Below are 22,716 nucleotides of genomic sequence, written 5' to 3'. Positions count from 1 at the left end.
CCAAAACATTTTGTATACCCTCGGCATAATCCCAAATGTTTTCAAATTCTTTTCAAATCACTGGCATTATTTTGCAATTAAGGTTTTGATTGGTCGAATGAAAGGTCAACTGGACATGAGCTCCAACGGGGTGCTGTTAAATCCACAGGTAATAGTAATTAACCAGTGGAGCTAATTTTAATTAGATTGGTATGTATGTATGTATGTATGTATGCATGTATTGATCGATGCATGTATTGATGCATGTATGTATGTATGTATGCGTGCCTGCGTGCGTGCGTGCGTGTATGTATGTATGTATGTATGTATGTACAGTTCGTTAACTCGAAGTTGAAGGGGACGACGAAATAGTTAAGAGTTTCAGGGAGTTCGAGTTTTCGAAATTCGTACAGCCGTTGCCGTTGCCGGGTCCTTCCCCAGATTGCTCAATCTCTGATGTATCAGTTTCTATCATAACTAAATGACTAGTAATGAATCATTTTGAATTAACACTTAAATAGCAAATAACAAATTTGACATGATTCACTCGTTTAAGAGAAAAAACAAACAGCGTTAATTGTTATTGCAACAGTTCTTTTTAAGATTACAAGACTATTCGTACTTTGTGTAATGAAGCCCGCTGCCGTGTACAAACACCGACAACCAAATGCAGGCATGTAGGATCAATTCGTTCCGCATAGTCGGCGATCTATTATTCTGTAATTACCGGTGTATCATCGATAGCCGAGACCAGTCGGGGCACTCACGCTTGGCTTAGGTGACAATTCATTTTTCTGTAAAGTATTACCGGTACAGTTAAAAGGCTCAGTCACTCCACAAACTTCGAGTTTTGGAAGTGCAATATCCTTTAATTTTTTATGGTGGGACCACAAAATTACTTTGAGAGATAGAGTTTTTCGAATGTTCGAAGTTTGAGTGTTTGAAGTCTGTTATTACTAGTTTGTATAGCAGTTCGGCCGGGACCGCCGTTTCACTTCGAGAGATCGACGTTTACGAAAGATCGAAGTTTGAGTTATCGAAGGTCGACTGTATGTATACAGATAGAATAGTGGATATAATATATGCATGTAATATAAACAAAACAGTTATTCAGTTATTTGTGTGATTTAAGAAATATATCAAAGATGACTCCCATTTTTGAATGCATGACTCCCAAAATAAAACCATGTGAGTCATAATGACTCCCATTTCCCAGATGCTAGGTGGAACCCTGATGAAGTTGGTCGAATTGTGACATTTTAATATATATTTTTAGTAACAGTGACCGTTACCTTTGTCACAACGTGAAAACACAAATTGATTCAAAATATCATTATCCTATTCCTAAAGTTTCATGAAAATTGGATGAGAAACAGATTCAGGAACTGAAATACACTGAATCCTGTCTTCAAACTAGAATAATATAATTTGGGGTCAAAGAACGGGGGTGGGGTGGGTGAGGATGGCGGAGTTGGTGTTGGTGAGTGGGTGGGTGTTGGTGTGTGTGTGTGGGGGGGGGGGGGGAGTGCATGGGGGTTATGGACTCCCAACTGTTCCCTATTACTGTGCTAAGGTGGCTGGGAATGCCATATTTTATCACTTCAAATTCAAAATTTGATCTGACAGCGTACAGATTTGGACACTCCCCTCCATCCCAACCATCACACCAACAGTGTTTCCCCTTTTTAAAATACCATGTTACCTGCCACCTGACTTCTGTCGAGAAGACCCTCTCGCTTTTCGGTTATAAACACCATCGTTGTCAAGCCTGTGGCCATGAAAAACGTTATGCTGCAACACAGAAAGGAAGGAAATATTTTATTTAACGACACACTCAGAACATTTTATTTATGGTTATATGGCGTCGGACATATGGTTAAGGACCACACAGATATTGAGTGAGGAAACACGCTGTCGCCACTTCATGGGCTACTCTTTTCAATTAGCAGCAAGGGATCTTTTATATGCACCATCCCATAGAAAGGATAGCACATTCCACGGCCTTTGATGTACCAGTCGTGGTGCACTGGCTGGAGCGAGAAATAGCCCAATGGGGATCGATCCCAAACCGACCGCACATCATGCAAACACTTTACCACTGGGCCAAGTCTCACCCCTCTGTAAGACAGATAAGAAAAAGAACAAAGTAGGCTTAGTCCAGAGATTTCTTATTTCATCTTTTACAACCTACATGTAATTCTTACACAAACCAGTATCAGAAATCAGAATAAAAATAAAATTATAACACCAGGAAATTGCAATGTCATATAACATAAGGGTTGAAATAATTTAAACTCCCTATGTAATAAAAATTATATCACTTATTTTTCACATTTAATACTGCATTCACAAGCAGTTAATACATTGATGTCATGTGTGGTAAGTGTACTTTGGAATATTGTAGGTATATCTTTGTATTATGCAAACACTCCCTATGCATCACTTACCTTATAATATATCCAGGTGCCATGAAATTAGTGAAACTTGGACTGATATTTCCATATATTGGTTGTTCAATCTGGAAAAAAAAAAAATCTTATTTGAACTAAATTACTCATGGCCTGAAAATGCACGAACTCATACTGTAAACATCATAACCCCTCCATATCTTTGTATTTCAATCACGAATATTACCCTGTATCAGGAACTCATACTGTAAACACCATAACCCCTCCATATCTTTGTGTTTCAATCATGAATATTACCCTGTATCAGGAACTTATACAGTAAACACAATAACCTCTCCATATCTTTGTGTTTCAATCACGAATATTACCCTGTATCAGGAACTCATACAGTAAACATCTAAACCTCTCCATATCTTTGTGTTTCAATCATGAATATTACCCTGTATCAGGTACTCATACAATAAACATCATAACCCTCCATATCTTTGTATTTCAATCATGAATATTACCCTGTATCAGGTACTCATACAATAAACATCATAACCCCTCCATATCTTTGTATTTCAATCATGAATATTACCCTGTATCAGGTACTCATACAATAAACATCATAACCCTCCATATCTTTGTATTTCAATCATGAATATTACCCTGTATCAGGTACTCATACAATAAACATCATAACCCCTCCATATCTTTGTATTTCAATCATGAATATTACCCTGTATCAGGAACTCATACTGTAAACACCATAACCCCTCCATATCTTTGTGTTTCAATCATGAATATTACCCTGTATCAGGAACTCATACCGTAAACATCATAACCCCTCCATATCTTTGTGTTTCAATCATGAATATTACCCTGTATCAGGAACTCGTACCGTAAACATCATAACCCCTCCATATATTTGTGTTTCAATCATGAATATTACCCTGTATCAGGAACTCATACTGTAAACATCATAACCCCTCCATATCTTTTTATTTCAATTGCATCATTTGAGGCCTGGGAATATTTTCACACTAGATGTAAACTGTGGTTAGCATGGGACTCACTGGCGTAGGAAACATGGGGGGGGGGCAAGTGCCCCCATTTTATAGCAGCAGCGATGTTTTTGTATATTATACAATGTCGTCATGTATATGTGTGTGTGTGTGTGTGCCCCCCCTTTTGGCACCTTCCTATGCCATGGGACTTACACAGGAATGTTTAGATGGGGTGTCGATGGGGTGTGGTGACCTTACACTGGGCTTTAGCCAAATAATATGACCACCGTGTAGACAGCCAGCCCTCATCAGTTGAGGCTGTACAACTGGCCAACATGTATATATATAGACAAAACTACATATATGTGGTTTTCTGATTTCTGTATTCCACGAGTGTATTTCCTGCAGGAAACCCCGATGCCGAAGGCAGAGGGGTTTCCGGAAGGAAATACACTCGTGGAATACAGAAATCAGAAAACCACATATATGTAGTTTTGTATTTATTACACTCTAAATTGAAATTTAGTTCTAAATAATAGTTAAAAAAATTGTAACACTGCTAGCTAATGACGGGGATTTCTCAATTTACACAACTAGGTCAGCTGTGTTACTACGCGGATCGATGAACCACTAATTATTACACATAGGAATATAGTTCTATTTAAACAATAAACAGAAATAAGAAAGAATGAGTGAAGGGTTACCTATAATATTAATGATATTGTTTGAAATGCCTTTTAAAGACAATGTAATAGCTAAAATTCACGAACAATGTAATATTTAATTTGCTCGTAATACGTCGCAAAAACTTCAGCGTGCCAGTTTAATCAACGAAGAAAAATGTCAAGAATTGTACCCTCAATGTCTGTGTCGTCATCGTTGTGTTTTCTTTTATTGATGTTCATGGAATTACTCGTTGCTGAAAAGTTCGTTTATATTAAATGTGCCTCCATAAATCATCGCTCCACTAAAAAATCCGGTTGTCAGTTCATCCAAGTTTTCTACATGAGGAGACGGTGCATGCAACATCATTTTTGCTAAAGTCGACGACAGTCACTTTTAGCACCCTTGTTTTGGCTTCATACACAATAAATATAGTATATCTTACCGTAATTTCACTTGAAATCCATATTTCGTAAAAAGTACAATTTTTTAATCACAAGATTTTGTTCAAACACATTCAGGTGCATTAGTAATGTTAAAAAAAAATTCAATAGCAATTTTACATTGCAATTTTTCCAATATTCTTAAAAAGGAAACGTCATGTACTCAGTTTATGGTTTTGTAAGGAGATGAAAAGTGATGTCATTGGAATACTGACGTAATTTAAATTCAAAATTAGCTATATTATTACAATGCTTCGCCACATTAAAATAAAAACTAGTCTACTAACCTTGACCCCTGTCAAATTTCTTTTACAAGCAGACAACGCTGTTTGCAGGTTGGTATTTTTTTATTTTGGACAAAATATTAATTTTAAGTTTTAAAAGATGAAAGAAATAAAAAGTACCTTTTGTCAAATATATCATATCACAAAATTACTGTTGGATATGTTTGATTTATTGTGTACAAAACCAAAACAAGGGTCCAAAAAGTGACTGTCGTCGACCTTAATCGTGCATTAAAAGGTCGTTGGTGAGTAGTGTTCCCATCTCTAATTTTGGTATCGCGCTCATAAAATTGCAAATATTCTTCACCGTTTTTGTCTGTTTTCATTTCAAATGTTCCACAAAATAGCATTTTAAACATGCATAACAGTTAACTGTTTTAATAGGCAATTCAAACCAAGCACCAACTTTGTTTACATATCGCTACGGGCATTCCCGGTAACCATGTGCTATAAATAGTAGCGTTGAATACGGCATAGTTCCGGCAGTTGAGTTGAATACGGAAAAGTGTATTTCATTTTTGTATTCAGGACTGTATTTATATAGTAAGATTTAATGGGTATGTAATAAATATATTTATTTCCCCAGCAGGCACTCATAACGGGGAAAATAAAAATCATAATTTTTCACTGAGAAATTATCATGCATTGGTTTAACGTATACTACCATTGGACAATTTGACGCCAACAAAGCAAACACCTTGTCAATACTAAATATGACGTCATCACGATTTGGCAAAGCACACACAATGCTGTCACGTAGTTTAAAGCGTTTGCATTTATGTCTTTCTGGTTTCAGTGTTAAACTTGCAATAAAATGGTAGTTTAATGCAATTCATTATAGATTGGGGTTTTTTACAGAATATATAGAACTTTGTGTTTTGGCACCTTCCCATGCCGTGGGACTTAGATGGAGTGTGCTAACTGTTGTGAAAAACTGACAGGAAAACTGTCAAGTGCAAAGTGGATGAGATGGTGGCCATAAAATGAGTCTTATTTTTGTAACCCTAGTTACCCATGGCTCCATGATGAAAAGTTTGCTTTGTTTAACAACACAACTAAAGCACATTGATTAATTATATAAATCAGCAATTGGATGTCAAACATTTGGTAATTTTTACATTAGTCAGAGGAAAACCGCTACATTTGTTCATTAGTAGCAAGGGATCTTTTATATGCACCATTTCATAGACAGGATAGCACATACCACAGCCTTTGATATACCAGTCATGGTGCACTGGTTGGAATGAGAAATCAAGCGAATGCTTTTCCAATGGGCCACATCAAACACAGTGAAACCCCTCTAAACCGGACACCCTTGGGTCCAAGACAAATTTCCGATTTTAAGAATGATCCGGTTTAGAGAAGTTAAGTTCTGTCCTGGTTTTTAAAAAGGGACTCTGTAAAATGTCTGGTTTTGAGGGAATTCCAGTTGACAGAGAGTCCAGTCTTCAGAGGTCTCACTGTATATGGTATAATGGTAAATACAAATGAATTCCCAAGGGAGTAATTTTCTGGTTGATCATGGAAGTGTTTACGAAAACCAAACCCACCTTTATGGGTAAGCTTGCGATTTGTGGATTTAAGCCAGCTCCTTCTAGCATTGTGTGTACAAACTTCTGAAAAGCAGCATCAATTTTCTGCTGAAGCATTATAGAGATCTGCTGATCTGCAAACAGAAAAGTAATAAAAGAAAGGAATGTCTGTTGAGTGACACCTCAGCACATATTAACAACCTAATGATGTTAAAAAATGTACTATAGTTTTAATATATTTAAGAAAAAAAAAATTTCATACACTTCTTAGAAACATGATTGCTCTTCTACATAATTATTTAATATGTTTTATGGTTGTACCTGTATGTACATACATATATGGTTTTGTTAGTGGGTTTTTTTAATAATTAATATGATTATTATTATTATAGTTAGTAAGAAGGCCTCAGGGGAAAATAGTCTAGAACTAACTGAGCTACCTTCTATAAATAAATATTTTATTAATATTATTATTATTATTATTATTATATTAACCTCTGTTTATTTGGTGTCTATCATATGATTACAGTTTTGTTTTTTTATTGTTTATTGACGTCCTTGTTTTCAGATAACATTTTGAACATTTAGCGTAAGTATTCTGTAAGATGCTTTGCAGCACTTAGGTGAAAGTAGAAGTAGGAATGACACATTTCAGCCTCCTCATTATTGAGAATATAAAGTTAAACTAAAATAGATTTAAACTATAAAGCTGATATTTCATCATTTTATTATAAAGTCAACATTTAACCACCACTCCATGGTTAAAAAAAAAATGTTTTCTTTAACAACACCACTAGAGCACATTGATTTATTAATCATCGGCTATTGGAATGAATGAATGAATGTTTAACGACACCCCAGCACGAAAAATACATCGGCTATTGGGTGTCAAAGACTCAAACTATGGTAATGCAAACAAATAAAGTGATGATCAACATCAATATAAAAATTCTGAGTCAAATATAAACACAGTGTAAAGAACTGTACAAAAAATATAAATATCACAGATATATAAAATTAAAATTTAGAGTAAACGTCAGTATCACGTAAAAATTGTAAAACAAATTCTGGATGGAATCAAAATGATTCCATCACATTTCTCTGACCAAATATATCTTTCCGAGTTTCTTTAAGATGCTTACACTCCATCAAAATGTGGTGCACCGTCAGAAGACACTGACAGTACTCACACTGAGGTGGAGGATCTTTCTTCAAGATAAATGAATGGGTCATGTATGTATGACCGATACGATCACGACACAAGACTATTTCATCCTTCCTGCACTGTCTATAGGAGGACTGCCACTCTCCCAAGACTGGCTTGACAGAATGAAGCTTGTTCGCAACCGCACCGTCCCAATCATGTTGTCACGCGGAAAAGATAAATTGGTTAATACTATATTTAAAGTCATTATAAGGCACACCAACCCTGGCAAGAGGCAAATCCAAAGCAGACTTGGCAGCAGAATCTGCCTTTTCATTACCCCTGATGCCAACATGGCTGGGAACCCAACAAAATACAATATCTTTATTGGCAATGCATAAAAAGACACACTTTCGTATCACCATCCCAATTGAGGGATGGTCCAGCTTCATATTGCGTAAAGCTTGGAGACACGAAAGTGAGTGGGTAAACATAATATATTTGGATGCACTAGAATCCTTTTATTTCTTCCAAGGCTTTAACAACTGCCCAAACTTCAGCACTAAAGATCGATGCTGAGTCAGGCAGTCTCGTGGAAAATACTGTGTCTGATGGAAAAACTGTAGCACAAGCCACAGAATTCCCATCCTGTGATCCGTCTGTATACACAGGAATGTAATCACGATACCTGTCTTGAATTTCCAAGAAAAACTGTTTATATACAACAGCATCTGTACGATCTTTCTTCAAATGCGCCAGATCAAACACAATTTTAGGTGGTGTAATACACCATGGTGGTAAAACAAAATATGAAGGAGTTTCCAAAGTGTCAGTTAAATCAATGTTGGAAAGCGACAAAAAACGCTTAATGCGAAGACTAAATGTACGGATAGCATTTGGCCTTGCATCAAACAACTTCATATATTTGTTATCAAACACCGCATCATGTGTTGGATGTTTTGGTAAAGATTTAATCTTGGTAGCGTACTGCAGAGAAAGCTTTGCACATCTAGTACCCAAACAAGGTTCATGTGTATCAACATACAAGCTCTCTACAGGAGCTGTTCTAAATGCACCAAGACAAAGCCTAAGTCCCTGGTTGTGTGTAGGATCTAACATCTGCAAGTAAGACTTGCATGCCGACCCATACACAATGCATCAGTAATCAAGTTTAGACCTCACAAGAGATCTATACAGATGGAGCATAACCTTGCGGTCTGCTCCCCATTCCGTATTACCAATAACTTTTAAAATACTGAGAGCTTTTAATCCCTTCTTTTTAACATATTTAAGATGGGGCACAAAAGACAGCTTCCTGTCAAATATAACCCCCAGAAATTTAGTCTCCTCCACAACTGGAATTGAATTTTTGTCCAAAAACAACTATGGATCTAAGGGGACCTCTTTCCTGGCAGAAATGCATACAAACTGTTTTTGCCTTTGAGAATCTAAAGCCATTGTCAGTTGTCCATTGTTTATTCAAACAAAGCTGCAACTTACGTTCAATGATACTCATATTGGACGATCTATAGCAAATCTGAAAATCATCGACATATAACGAGCAATCCATACCAGGTGTTAAACACTGGGTGATGATGTTAATTTTCACAGAAAATAAAGTTACAGACAGGATACTACCTTGAGGTACACCCATCTCCTGTGGTTGAATGTCGGACAAAGTCGACCCCACCCGGACTTTAAAAGATCTATCTCTTAAAAATTGAGATATAAAAACAGGAAGGCGACCTCTAAGGCCCATGCCATTGAGGTCGTTTAAAATCCCATACTTCCACGTGGTATCATAAGCCTTCTCCAAATCAAAAAACACTGAAACCAAGTGCTGATTATGGATGAAAGCTTCCCTACAAAACATTTCAAATCTAACAAGATGATCAACCGTGCTACGTCTAGATCTGAACCCACATCGCACGTTAGTAAGCAATTTGTGAGATTCAAGATACTAGACAAGTCGACGATTGATCATGCGTTCCATGATTTTACAAATGCAACTTGTCAAAGCGATAGGGCGATAACTAGTAGGATTGGTTGGATCCTTACCAGGTAAATGTTATAATAACTGATAATGAATTTCATCCGGTCCTACTGAAGTATCATGGGCTCGACGAAGAGCATCCTGCAATTCCTCCATAGAGAAACGCCTGTTGTACACTTCGGCATTTTCAGATGAAAAATTAATGGACTGCTTTTCAGCTTTAGTTCTGACAGACGTAAAAGCATCTGTACTGAAAGCAGAAGATGAATTATGAGAAAAGTTATCTGCCAATGCATTGGCAATGTCACTGACAGACAAATGATGAACTGTATTACTGGATTCTTTACCTTTGATTTTACGGATCCTATTCCAGACAGATTTCACTGATGTTTGTGAATTCAACTTGGAGACAAAAGTTCTCCAAGATGATTTCTTACTCTGTCTAATCTCTCTGCGAGCCTTACGAAATACGAAATGCATCCAGGTTGTCTGCTGTAGGTTCACGTTTGAACCTAGCAATACGAAATGCATCCAGGTTGTCTGCTGTAGGTTCACGTTTGAACCGCTCAAGCAACCTGTTTCGCTCTTTGAATGCATCCTTGCATGTATCATTAAACCATGGTTTATTGAAATGTTTTGGCACTTCCGAAGTCTTAGGAATAGTTTCATCTGCAATGTCCTTCAAGATGGAAGTGAACAAAGACATGGGATCATCAGCATCAGTAATGGCATATTGTTGCAGTCGAGCGCTGCACAGATGCTGAAACTGACCCCAATTTGCCTTCGCCAACCTCCACCTTTGAACCCTTTCAAGTGATGGTGGTCCATTATTCTCCAAAATAATAGGAAAGTGGTCACTACCACAAAGGTCTGAACCAACTTTCCAGGAGAAATCAAGAAAAAGTGAAGGACTACAAAGGGTTAAATCTATAGAAGTGAACGAACCACTAGCAGAATGAAAATATGTATGACTTTTATCATTAAATAAAAGCAAGTCATTTTGAGAATTAAGTCTTCCAATTGTTTACCTCTAATATTTACATCCTCACATCCCCACAAAGTGTGGTGACCATTAAAATCTCCTATAATAATAAAGGGAGTAGGGAGCTGGTTAATTAGAATTAAAATTAAAATGGTTTCGAGGAGGTAAATAAACTGAGCATAGAGTTATAGTTTCATGAGCCGTAACCTTTACAGCCACAGCTTGTAAATTTGTAGTTAATGTTACTATACTCTGAGGAATGTTTTCATTAACAAGATAGAAACACCCCCAGATGCTCTATTTTCTGTTTCATGAAACTTATGATAGAGGTTAAATCCTCTCATAGTTTCATGAAACTTATGATAGAGGTTAAATCCTCTCATAGTAATATGATCAGTGCCCTTCAAAACACCACATCGGCTACTGGATGTCAAACATTTGATAATTCTGACATATATAGTCTTAGAGGAAAAAAACACTACATTTTTCTATTAGTAGCAATATAATCTTTTATATGCACTTTCCCAGTCAGGACAGCACATACAACATCCTCTGATATAGCAGTCGTGGTGCACTGGCTGGAATGGGACAAACACAATCAGAGAATGGGTCCACTGAGGTGATTTGATCCTATGACGCATCAGCCTCGAGGGAGCATTCTACCGACTGAGCTACATGCTGCCCCACTAGGCCAGAGAAGAAGAAGAAGTTTGTTTTGTTTAATAAACCACTAGAGCACACTGATTTATCAATCATCAGCTACTGGATGTCAAACATATGGTCATTTTGACACAGACATAGAGAGGAAACCCGCTACATTTTTTCCATTAGTAGCAAGGGATCTTTTCTATGCACCATCCCACAAACAGGATAGCATATACCATGGCCTTTGATATACCAGTCGTGGTGCACTGCTGGAATGAGAAATACACACCAGGCTCGAGAGGCCGGTCACTTACTGGTCATGTCCAAGTACACCTGGATGGAGCTGCCATTCAGTGTAGCATTGTCCACCCGGGGGCCATCCGAGAATCTGTCAAAAAAAATCATAACACAATTACAAAGGTGTAGCGATACGGGTAAGTTGTTATACGATAACTTATCCAGACATGTGGGTTGCGATACATGTCGTATCGCTATATACAAAGACACTGACCCTAATTCTTAGACAATGTAAATTAGTTTTGGGCATACCTGGGGGCCATCCGAGAATCTGTCAAAAAATCATCACACAATTACAAAGGTGTAGCAATACGGGTAGGCTGTCATGCGATGACTTATCCCGACATGTGGGTTGTGATACAACACGTATCACTATACTCAAAGACACTGACTCTAATTCTTAGGCAATATTAATTAGTTTTGGGCAATTACAGCTTTGTTACCATCGAGTGACATTTTAATTACAAATCCAACGTGTTTCTTGTTGGCTATAGTGGCTCAAAATACATTTTTCTCAGGAATTGTGTGTATCGCAATACGGCTGTCACAAGTCAATTTATTACAAACCCATTTAATCATAAAACAGTAATAAAGGCAATTCTGACTGTGAAATAAAAACAATATTTTATTAATCATATGTGTGATATGAAATCTGGCATGCATATTAGTGTTTACCCGAATGATGTCATGTCCCTAGGCAACAATGTCATGTTCCTTGCCAGGATGCTCAGTGTTCCGTCAATTCCATAAAATTCAACCAACTTTCCAGACGAAGTAATTTGTGTTATTTAATAAAACTTTTTTTAATCGAAATGTAGAAATGTGGTATGTAATAAATACAGAACAGCATACCACTTTGCATTTTATTTATTGCACTTGTTTATAGTGCGGAAGATTTAAACCACTCGACTGCTAAGCGGTCTCGTGATATAATATTCTTACACACTATAAACTCGTGCAATAAATAATATGTGGTTATGTCTATTTATTGTATTGTACACATAGTATGGTGATATGATACTTTATCATATACATAGCAATGAAATATATAGATCTACGGAAACCATAAAAGTCATATCTGGTTAAATTATCTCCATTTGTCTCGTTTCTTCGTATTTAAATTTGATGATTACCAATGCATCTGATCGTATTTGAAAAATAATTTTTTTAAATTTAAACAACTGTACCTATAAAAAGGGATACGAAGTGCAATTACGATAAAATATCTAAAACGAACTGATTATGAAGCTAAATAATGATGACACAATGGAGTGTCACTGAGTATAAGTGTAAGAATTTAACGGCATTCGACTCATTTTGTTTTTGTGGGAGTTTATGGAGGATCACTTTGTCAGGTATGTTTGCACCGCAGTATTGTTCAATAAATGTTAATAAAGATAAATTTTATTCAAATTTCTTTTTAAAAGTCTATGGTCGAGTAAATTTTCTGGCAAAGTTCCATAGGAAGAAATATATTGTGATGTTACGTGTTTTCGATAGGATAAGCGAAAGATATTACCCAAAAGCAAAAAATATTGTAAAAAATTAGGAAATATGTATATAATAAATACAGGTGTTTTTTTCTGAATACAATTTTTATGTCAACTCGTGATGTGTGAAAACCGTATTTTCACTCATTACTTCGCAATTCGTGAAAATATGGTTTTCACATATCAGTCGTTGACATGAAAATCGTATTCGAAAAAACCCATGAAATAGCCTCTATATATCATGGTATCGTTACACCTCTACACAATTCACAGTCTTCGCCAGTTTTAGAAGTTTTTGATCACCCTGCAATAAAAAACTTGTCATTTTATATCAAATTTCATGTGATTGGTCACCTAGCACCATTTCAAGAGAGTGATCTACAGCTCGTCTCGATTTTGCTCTCACGGCGAAGACTGGACACTGATGTTCTAAACATGAAAATAACTCCTCAGGTCAAGCAGAGTGAAAATTTAGGGATTACTTTATAGTGGCCTAAAGACTGATTATTGCCCGAATTAAACGAAAATGTCCGAATCTGGATAACAATGTTCATGCTTATTAGCATTACTACAAAACAGCTATATATAGGGTTTCAAAACAATCTCTACACATTGTTACGTGGATTATAACAAATGTTGTGAATAAAATGATAGAAATACCTGGTGAAAGGTTTCAGGTCAGAGGTGTTTTTTCCATGAATTTGAGGATTTTCAGTAGCCCTACCTGACCCCCCCCCCCCCCCCCCCCGACCTGTCCTGTATGCTTGTGCTTAAGAAAGGCTAACAAAGTTTTGTCAATTAGCCCGCTGATCTTATTATGCACAATTTACAGTGAATTAAAACAGAAACAATCTTCTTACCGGAGTAGAATATCTGTAGAGAAGTTTTGTCCCATTGCTAGGACACCCCAGCTGTTTCCCTGTCGTACGGTGTCGAGAGCTGCCGACAGATTTTCATAAGGAATCTGCAACAGAGGAAAAACAAGAGACTACAGTGCATCCGCATCAAATTCTGTTTGTTTAACGACACCACTAGATCATACTGATTACTTAATCATTGGCTATTTGATATCAAATATTTGGTAATTTTTGACTCGTAGTCTTCAGAAGCAACCCACTACGTTTTTCCATTAGCAGAAAGGGATCTTTTATATGCAGTTCCCCACAGACAGGACAGCACATACCATGGCTTTTGATATACCACTTGTGCTGCACTGGTCAGTTGGGAAATATCTCAAATCGGAGCATGGATCCCACAATGCAAAACTCTGGCGTGCGCTCTACCAACTGAGCTAGTGGTGTAGGAAGGTGCCAAAATGTGGGGGGCACACTGTCATTTTTACACACTTGTACACCATGATAAAGCAAATATAAAGCAAAATATCTGAAAAGTGGGGGGCACATGCCTCCCTTGCCCCCACCCCATTTCCTACCCCAGTGCCAACAATCAGGGTTCTTACACTTTAAAAAACATTCAAGGACATTTCCAAGACTTGTCCATTGGCATCTTGTAGATATGAACAGCATCATCAAGTTTGTAGGGAAGACAACTAGCAATTCCAGCTGTGCTTGCCGTTACTGGCTATGATACCAACTGTGCTTTTATGCAGAATGAAAAACTTATGGTTTTTAATATTCTCAAGCAACACCAAGACTTCCTTGAAATGTTGTTAGCTCATGGAAGGTCAGCAGAAATTGATGTTCACATATTTAAGAAGTAGATCATTTCATATACCTTCTCTGCAGGTGCGAATAACACATAAAACATTATGACTTGAGAAATATTTGGAAATGTTTGTCGCCAAACCAAGGATGATAATATTGAACTAGAGTAGAGTATAAATCAGCCTTCTCCACTCTACATGTATGTATTCACTGAGAATGCTCTGAGAATGCACATAAAGATAACAAATTGCCAAGTTGTCATTTGGTATCAGTCATGCCACGCATACCAGGCTATTCCCCAACAAAATGGTCATATGGCTGAGAAACATATTTTAATTGCATGAAAATACAAAGGAATATGAAAGGAAATCAAAACTTTCCTAGACAATATTCGATGTAAAAACTAATTATATACTCCTGAGCATAAATTAAGCACAATGTAAATATAAAGGCAAATCTAAAAATATTACAAATACAGACTAGTATAAAACGAACTTCTGTGAGAGATGAATTATTGTACATGAGGTAATGCAAAAGAAATTAGGGTAGGTACACAAAACTGATGTTTTAACACTGGTGTTTAGTAAAGAGGGACATATTCATAATATTGATGCACATACATGTATATTCAACAAAATTAATTAAGGGCTAGTAAAAAAAGTAAAGTTTGTTTTATTTAACAATTTAAAACTGATTTATGAATTATATGTAGTTTTAACTAATATAAATAAGTTGTGCTCTTTCTAATAATAAGAATTGTTCGTAATTTTTTTATTTTATACAATTTGTGACTGTTATACATTGATAAATTCGCAAAAAAATGACGAACAATTCTTATACAAATTATCATCAAATTGCAGACCTCGCCATTACTCTCGCTCCCCACCACTCCCCAGACAAGTTCAAAGAAGGAATATTTAGCTCTCATTAACATGTGGATTTACAAAATGTATAAAGTACTGGAAAATGGCTTCTCTGAAGTGGTTTTCTACTACTTCTACTACTACTACTACTACTACTACTATCACTACTACTACTACTACTACTACTACCACTACTACTACCACTACTACTATTTCTATTACTACTACTACTACTACTACTACTACTACTACTACCACTACTACTACTACTTCTATTACTACTACCACTACTACTACCACTACTACTACTACTACTACTACTACCACTACTACTACTTCTATTACTACTACTACTACTACTACTACCATCACTACTACTACTACTACCATCACTACTACTACTACTACTTCTATTACTACTACTACTACTACTACTACTATCACTACTACTACTACTACTACTATCACTACTACTACTACTACTACTATCACTACTACTACTACTACCACTACTACTACTACTACTACCACTACTACTACTACTAATACTCCTCCTACTACTACTTCTATTACTACTACTACTACTACTACTTCTATTACTACTACTACTACTACTACTATTACTACTACTACTACTACTACTACTAGTACTACTACTACTTCTATTACTAGTACTACTACCACCACTACTACTACTACTACTACTTCTATTACTACTACTTCTATTACTACTACTTCTATTACTACTACTACCACTACTACTACTACCACTACTAATACTAATACTCCTCCTACTACTACTTCTACTCCTACTACTACTCCTACCACTACTACTACTAATACTCCTCCTCCTACTACTACTACTACTACTTCTATTACTACCACTACTTCTATTACTACTACTACTACTACTACTACTTCTATTACTACTACTACTACTACTACTACTACTACTACTACTACTACTTCTATTACTACTACTACTACTACTTCTATTACTACTACTACTACTACTACTACTACTACTACTTCTATTACTACTACTACTACTACTACTACTACTACTACTACTACTACTACTATAACTACTAATACTCCTCCTCCTACTACTACTAATACTACTCCTCCTCCTACTACAACAACTACTACTACAACTACAACTACTACTTCTATTACTACTCCTACTACTACTAATACTCCTCCTCCTACTACTACTAATACTCCTCCTCCTACTCCTACTACTACTACAACTACTACTACTTATATTACTACTACAACTACTACTACTACTTATATTACTACTACAACTACTACTACTACTAATACTCCTACTTCTATTACTACTACTACTACAACTACTACTACTACTAATTACTACTACTACTAATTACTACTCCTACTAATACTCCTCCTACCACCACCACCACCACCACCACTACTACTACCACCACAACCACCACCACTACTACTACTACAACTACTACTACTACTATTACAACCACTACCACCACTACTACTACTACCACTACTATCACTACTACTATTACAGACCTTTTGACATCAATGGGCAAGCTGTTCCATACAGCAGCATCAGAGTACTGACAGATTTCCCTCAATGAAGCATGTCAGGCGAGCACTCTAACAACTGAGCCACAGGCCTCTGATAATTATTGAATATTTACGTAAGCCATTTATGGGTTACTCAAAAATTAAATTCAGGTAATCCTTTTTTATTTTTGCGTAACCCGTTATATCCATCTAAATAATGTGCTAAATTTAACGCACAAACGGAAAATAGGTTACATTAAATTAGATTTGTGTGAGTGACACGCGAACAAAACGATCGCTTTTGTAATTTTCAGAGGCCTGGAGGTAGACCCACCCCACCCCACAAAACCCCCCTGAAATGTCATCCGTGTAATATATACCTGATGAATCGAATCGTTGTCCAGGTTTGACAGAAACATCTTCCCCAACACCCCGGTGTCATGGTTGACAATACCCACATGCAAATTGATGGGGTCACGACCTATACACAGGCAAAACAGCATAATCTGAATGGATGGCAAGATAAACTCGAAAAGTAAAAATCTGAAAAATAATTAAGAGGCTATGTACAGTTGTATTTTTGGTCAAATATAAGTTTTATGACAACAAATGAAAATGTTTTGGGTAGTGCATGGTGGTGGATGTACAATGTATACTAGTTCATATTTATAGGATATTAAACGAGTTTCCATTTCGTATCATGTTTATGTCCCGAGTGAAATAATTTTCAGTTGTCAAAAGCTTAAAATTATCGAGTAACAATGAAAATTATTTCACAAGGAATATAAATATGATATGAAATGGTTGCAAGTTTAATATCCTATTTATTACCCATAATCAATTTTAATTTAAATCACTCAACTCGTTTCATGTTCCTGTAAGTTTGTAGTGCACCAATAGATGATGACATCGTGTTACGTCCCACTTGGCGTTCTAGTGGGACGTATCACTTTGATATGTACCAAGATATATTTAACCATATGGTTAATAATATATATTTTTCCACATGAATTTAACAGCAATTCAAAATCTGTTATGAATATCACATACATTATAACAGATTCGTTAATCATGGCAAACAAAATAAAAAAGTGTGTCATGTTTAACAACACTACTAGAGCACATTGACTTATCAATCATCATCTATTGGATATCAACCATTTGGAAATTCTGACATGTAGTCTTAGAGAGGAAACCCACTACATTTTTCCATTAGTAGCATGGGATCTTTTATAAATGCACCATTGTACAGATAGAACATACCATGGCCTTTGATATACCAGTCGTGGTGCACTGACTGGAACGAGAAATAGGCCAATGAGCCAACTGATGGGCATTGATCCTAGACTGACCACGCATCAGGTGAGCGCTCTACCACTGGGCTATGTTCCACACAGCAAACACAATACACTGGTAGGTTTGTTTACATTAAATATAGAGAGAATACTGCACTAGGGGTCACTAGATACCATTGACAGAGATAAATGTGAGTTAGGAATTCACAATGGTGTAAATTGGCAGCCTCTATTCTGAATGTGTGCAAAGCATCAGCCAAAACAGGGCTAAAAATGATCAACAGTGTTAGTATATAGAATTCTGTGTCATATCCTACTAACTGTATCTGGATTAGTGTATATAAAACAACCAGTAGTATTCACTGGAAAGAATAACCAATTTGTCAGTAACAGTATATTCAAGTTTAAAGCAAAAAAACAACAAAAAAAAACATGTTTTTTTTTACTAACAGTTTTTTTAGTTGTTGGTTTCATTTTTCTTTACAGTCAGTTTTTTTAGGTGTCTTACCAGCCTCAAGTTCAGCCAGCTAACGTTTGCGAACTAATTGACTGGTTCCCAATGTGGCCATTTGGTTTACTGTGAAGTGTCTAGCAGACGGTTTCCCTCTCGGTCTGACTGAAAGCAGCCCAGGTTACTTTTCGAAGATTGCTTATTCGTAAACAGCACGTGGGATACTTTTGCCGATGTATTTTGCGCATTGGATCAATGGTTTTATGGATATTACTGAAGTACATTTCCGCTACCGACAAAAAGATTTACTGATTAAAACGAGCACGTAATTCAAGGTTAGGAACATAATATCAGCGAATTAACATAAAAATGTTTGATGTAATTACTAAATTTGGCACAGTAAATTACTGTTTACTAATTACTGTCTATTGTTATTATGTTCCGTTTGGTTCTCTTCATTGGCAATTTGGTTCATAGAATTGGACCAACCACCGCTTGGCTCCAGGCCAGACTATTCTCAATAAACCTCTATGTTTCGAACATGCACAGATTCCAATGTATGCTATGCTTTTGAAGCCAGTTTCAACTAAAGCTTGATAACCAGACAATTGTTTGGGTTTTTTTGTGTTTTTTTAAATTCTGTAACATTTTACTCACTGATTATTCAATTTAATAAATTTGTGGAAATATTTCATGCGAATCCAAATAGATTCGGATGTTTTATGCTTGCGCGAATCCTGGCGCAAATTGGATTCGAAGATTCATGCAAATTTTTAGCCCTGCAAAACCATATCACATGTTTTGTATGGTGAATATGGAGAACTCTGGACAAACAACAGAAAATCCATAAAGACTGTGTTATAATCTGCATATAATGTGTTACGAGCATAGTTTTGACTGAACTCTTATTTGTTTACTAAGACTGAGTGTGGCGGAGTGGTAAAGCGCTCATCTGATGCACGGACCGGTCTGGGATCGATTCCCATTGGTGGGCCCATTGGCCTATTTCTCGTTCCAGTAAGCGCACCATATGGTAAGTACCCGGTACATGTACATCAATATCATTTTTAATTTTTTACAATACAAATATTTCAATATGAACGAACCCTATATTTCGTTTGAGTATTGTGATGTTCTTCACAAAGACTGCTACAATATTCCGACACCGGGGAAGACAGGTACAAAGACATGGACTGACCACATCAACCCCAGGATCTGTAAAAACAGAAATTAAATATATTGTCTACTACAGATAGATTCGCTGAAACTCACAGTTGAATCCATCAATGTTCAGCTCAATGTATTTTAAAACAGGAATTCACAGAATTAAATATCTTGCATATCACACACAGATTCGCCGACACTCACAGTTGAATCCATCAATGTATTTTAAAACAAGAATTCCGTGGAATTAAATATATTGCCTACAATAAACTAATGATTTGTATGTGAAACCCTCCACGAATTTGAACATTCTGCTTTTAAGATCTTTCAGAGATCTTTAAAACAACATCGCATCACTATCTTAAAACATTTTTAGAATGGAACTGAAACGATTCCATCACATTTTGTATACCAAATACAGTGACGCCCCTCTAAACCAGACACTAGACGGGACCAAGTAAAATGTCCACTTTAAGGGGTGTCTGGTTTACAGAGGTATTTTTTTTCTTTATTGATATTTAAAAAGGGACGCTGAAAAACTTCAGGTGTTGAGTGAATTCCGGTTAAGAGTGTCCAGGTTACAGGGGTTTCACTGTAGATCTGTCCTGGTAAATAATGCTGTTTATTTGATGCTCGTGAATGTTGTGAATTTACAAGTTCCAAATTGTGAACACGACTTCACCAAGTGGAGAGCGTTCAGGTGATTTACAGACAAGATGCATGAGCACTCCAATCCCGAATGATTTATGTTTCTTCTTCCATTTTTTCCACAAGTTATGTTCACAACTTATTTTGCCAAACAAATGCTCTTCATATGAGATTCACTACTTCTAAAACATAGAATGTATACGTTTGACAACATCCCAGCACAGAAATAGAGATCGGCTATTGGGTGTCAAATAAAGGTAAGTACATCAATATGAAAATTTCCATTAAAATTGTATTTATATAAATTGTATAATTATGTAAAACCCAGTGTAAAGAGATGTGGGAAACATACAATAGAATACAATACAAAAATCAAGGTAAGTATATTTTAAAACTATGTATAGAAATAAAAATGTTTTAAAACATCAAAATTAATTCTGGGTGGAATTTAAATAATTCCAAAATATTTCTGTTGCCAATCCCAAGTTCTAAAGAACGCATCACAATTCTGGTCTTCCACACACCTACAAACTTGACGTTGGTCTGTTGCTGTTGGTAACTGCCTTCCTGTGCTGAATGACTAAGGAGTGGAGTTGTTTCCGTCGGAGACATTAGAGAGCTCTGAAAGATAAAAAAAGAATGGGATTTAGCTCAGTGGGTTGAGCACTCACCTGAGGTGCTTGCGTCACAAGATCCAACCACCTCGGTGGATCCATTCAACTGATTGGGTTTTTTCTCATTCCAATCAGTACACCACAACTGGTCAAAGGCCGTGGTATGTGTTATGCTGTCTGTGGGATGAGGCACATAAAAGATTTCTTGCTGCTAATGAAAAAATGTAGCGGGTTTCCTCTGATGACCAAATGTTTGATATCCAATCACCGATGATTAATTAATCAATGTGCTCTAGTGGTGTCGTTAAACAAAACAAACTTCTTCTAAAAGATAAAACACCACCACTAGATCTACAATATCACTACCCCTGCCCATCAGTCACCTCAGTCTCATTCAAGGAGAGTCATTTTTAGCTCCCTAGGGAAAATGTTGTTCAGTATCGCATCAAGATTTGCTATGAAGGTTTCTATTTTAAAACATTAGCCTAAACAGTAGTTGCTAATCAATTTTCGATCGATGAAAAATGTCGCTAATCAAAATTTGGACAACAAAATGTTCCCTGCTCCCTTTAGCATGTGAATTTATATGGTATCAATACGGTAATATCTTAAATGGCTCCCCACTATCTTAGTTAGGGGAGCAATTAATCACTCCCCTCAATCTTTGTTTCATGGAAATGAGTGCAACATGTGTATATTATCATTTGTCCTTATATGTCACCATGTCTATGAACATCAGTACCTCATCACAAACACACTGGATGTACAGATATATTGTTATTATAAACAAGAATGAATGAATGAATGTTTAACGACACCCCAGCATGAAAAATACATCGGCTATTGGGTGTCAAACTACATTGTATGGTAATGCAAACAAATAAAGAGATGATCAACATCAATATAAAAATTCAAGATTTAAATAAAAACACAGTGTAAAGAACTGTGCAAAAATACAAATATCACAGATAGATACTGACTTTTACTCAAAATTTCAATTGTATCTCGAAGAAAACAAGGGGATTTGTGCTGTATTGGCCATTCTCAAAGAGAATGTTACACTTGTTGACCACGAGTTTAAGAACGTAACGAATGAATGAATGAATGTTTAACAACACCTCAGCACAAAAATACACATCGGCTATTGGGTGTCACAAATAGTAAGTATATGTATATGAAAATATTATTTATATAATTATGTAAAACCAGTGTAAGGAGCAGTGGGGGAAGGGGGGAGTATAATACAATACATAAATTAAGGTAAGTATATTTTAAAACTTTGCAGAGAACACAACGAAAATATATTATATGTGTACATAGAATACACATTTATCATACTACCTTTTGGTAATGAAGGATCAGGTCAAGTGAGGTCAGATCAGGTCAGAGGGTTTACGTGCACATTCAGAACAAGCTGTTGTAGCGCACCCCCGTCAGGACAGGAACAGGGTTGGGGTGGGTGGGAGAGGGGACCACCAGTGCTGGCAAGTGCAAGGAAGCACCAGCAGCCCGACCTAAGTTGGTAGTGGGTTAGGGAATGAAGGATTTCACGGTAGTCATTAAAACTAAAATTATTAAAATCCTTAAAGATTACTTGAACAAAAACAACATTTGTTCTTC

General features: G+C 36.4%; 1 protein-coding gene across 1 annotated transcript in view; it reads right to left on the bottom strand.

Annotated features, from left to right (window-relative positions):
- LOC121386111 (ABC transporter G family member 20-like) overlaps window positions 1-22,716 on the bottom strand; it is a gene marked incomplete at its 5' end in the record, with an annotated part of 52,845 nt that overhangs the window by 9,272 nt on the left and 20,857 nt on the right. The window contains 8 exons of the mRNA XM_041516909.1: window positions 1,682-1,770; window positions 2,427-2,497; window positions 6,317-6,432; window positions 11,377-11,450; window positions 13,710-13,813; window positions 17,305-17,467; window positions 19,777-19,885; window positions 21,007-21,103. Of these exons, the coding sequence (XP_041372843.1) occupies window positions 1,682-1,770; window positions 2,427-2,497; window positions 6,317-6,432; window positions 11,377-11,450; window positions 13,710-13,813; window positions 17,305-17,467; window positions 19,777-19,885; window positions 21,007-21,103 (823 nt within the window). The remainder of the gene's footprint in view (window positions 1-1,681; window positions 1,771-2,426; window positions 2,498-6,316; window positions 6,433-11,376; window positions 11,451-13,709; window positions 13,814-17,304; window positions 17,468-19,776; window positions 19,886-21,006; window positions 21,104-22,716) is intronic.

This window comes from Gigantopelta aegis, chromosome 12, assembly GCF_016097555.1.
Source record: "Gigantopelta aegis isolate Gae_Host chromosome 12, Gae_host_genome, whole genome shotgun sequence".
In the NCBI taxonomy this organism is placed as follows: Eukaryota; Metazoa; Mollusca; class Gastropoda; order Neomphalida; family Peltospiridae; genus Gigantopelta; species Gigantopelta aegis.
This window is presented reverse-complemented; position numbering and strand designations above follow the sequence as displayed.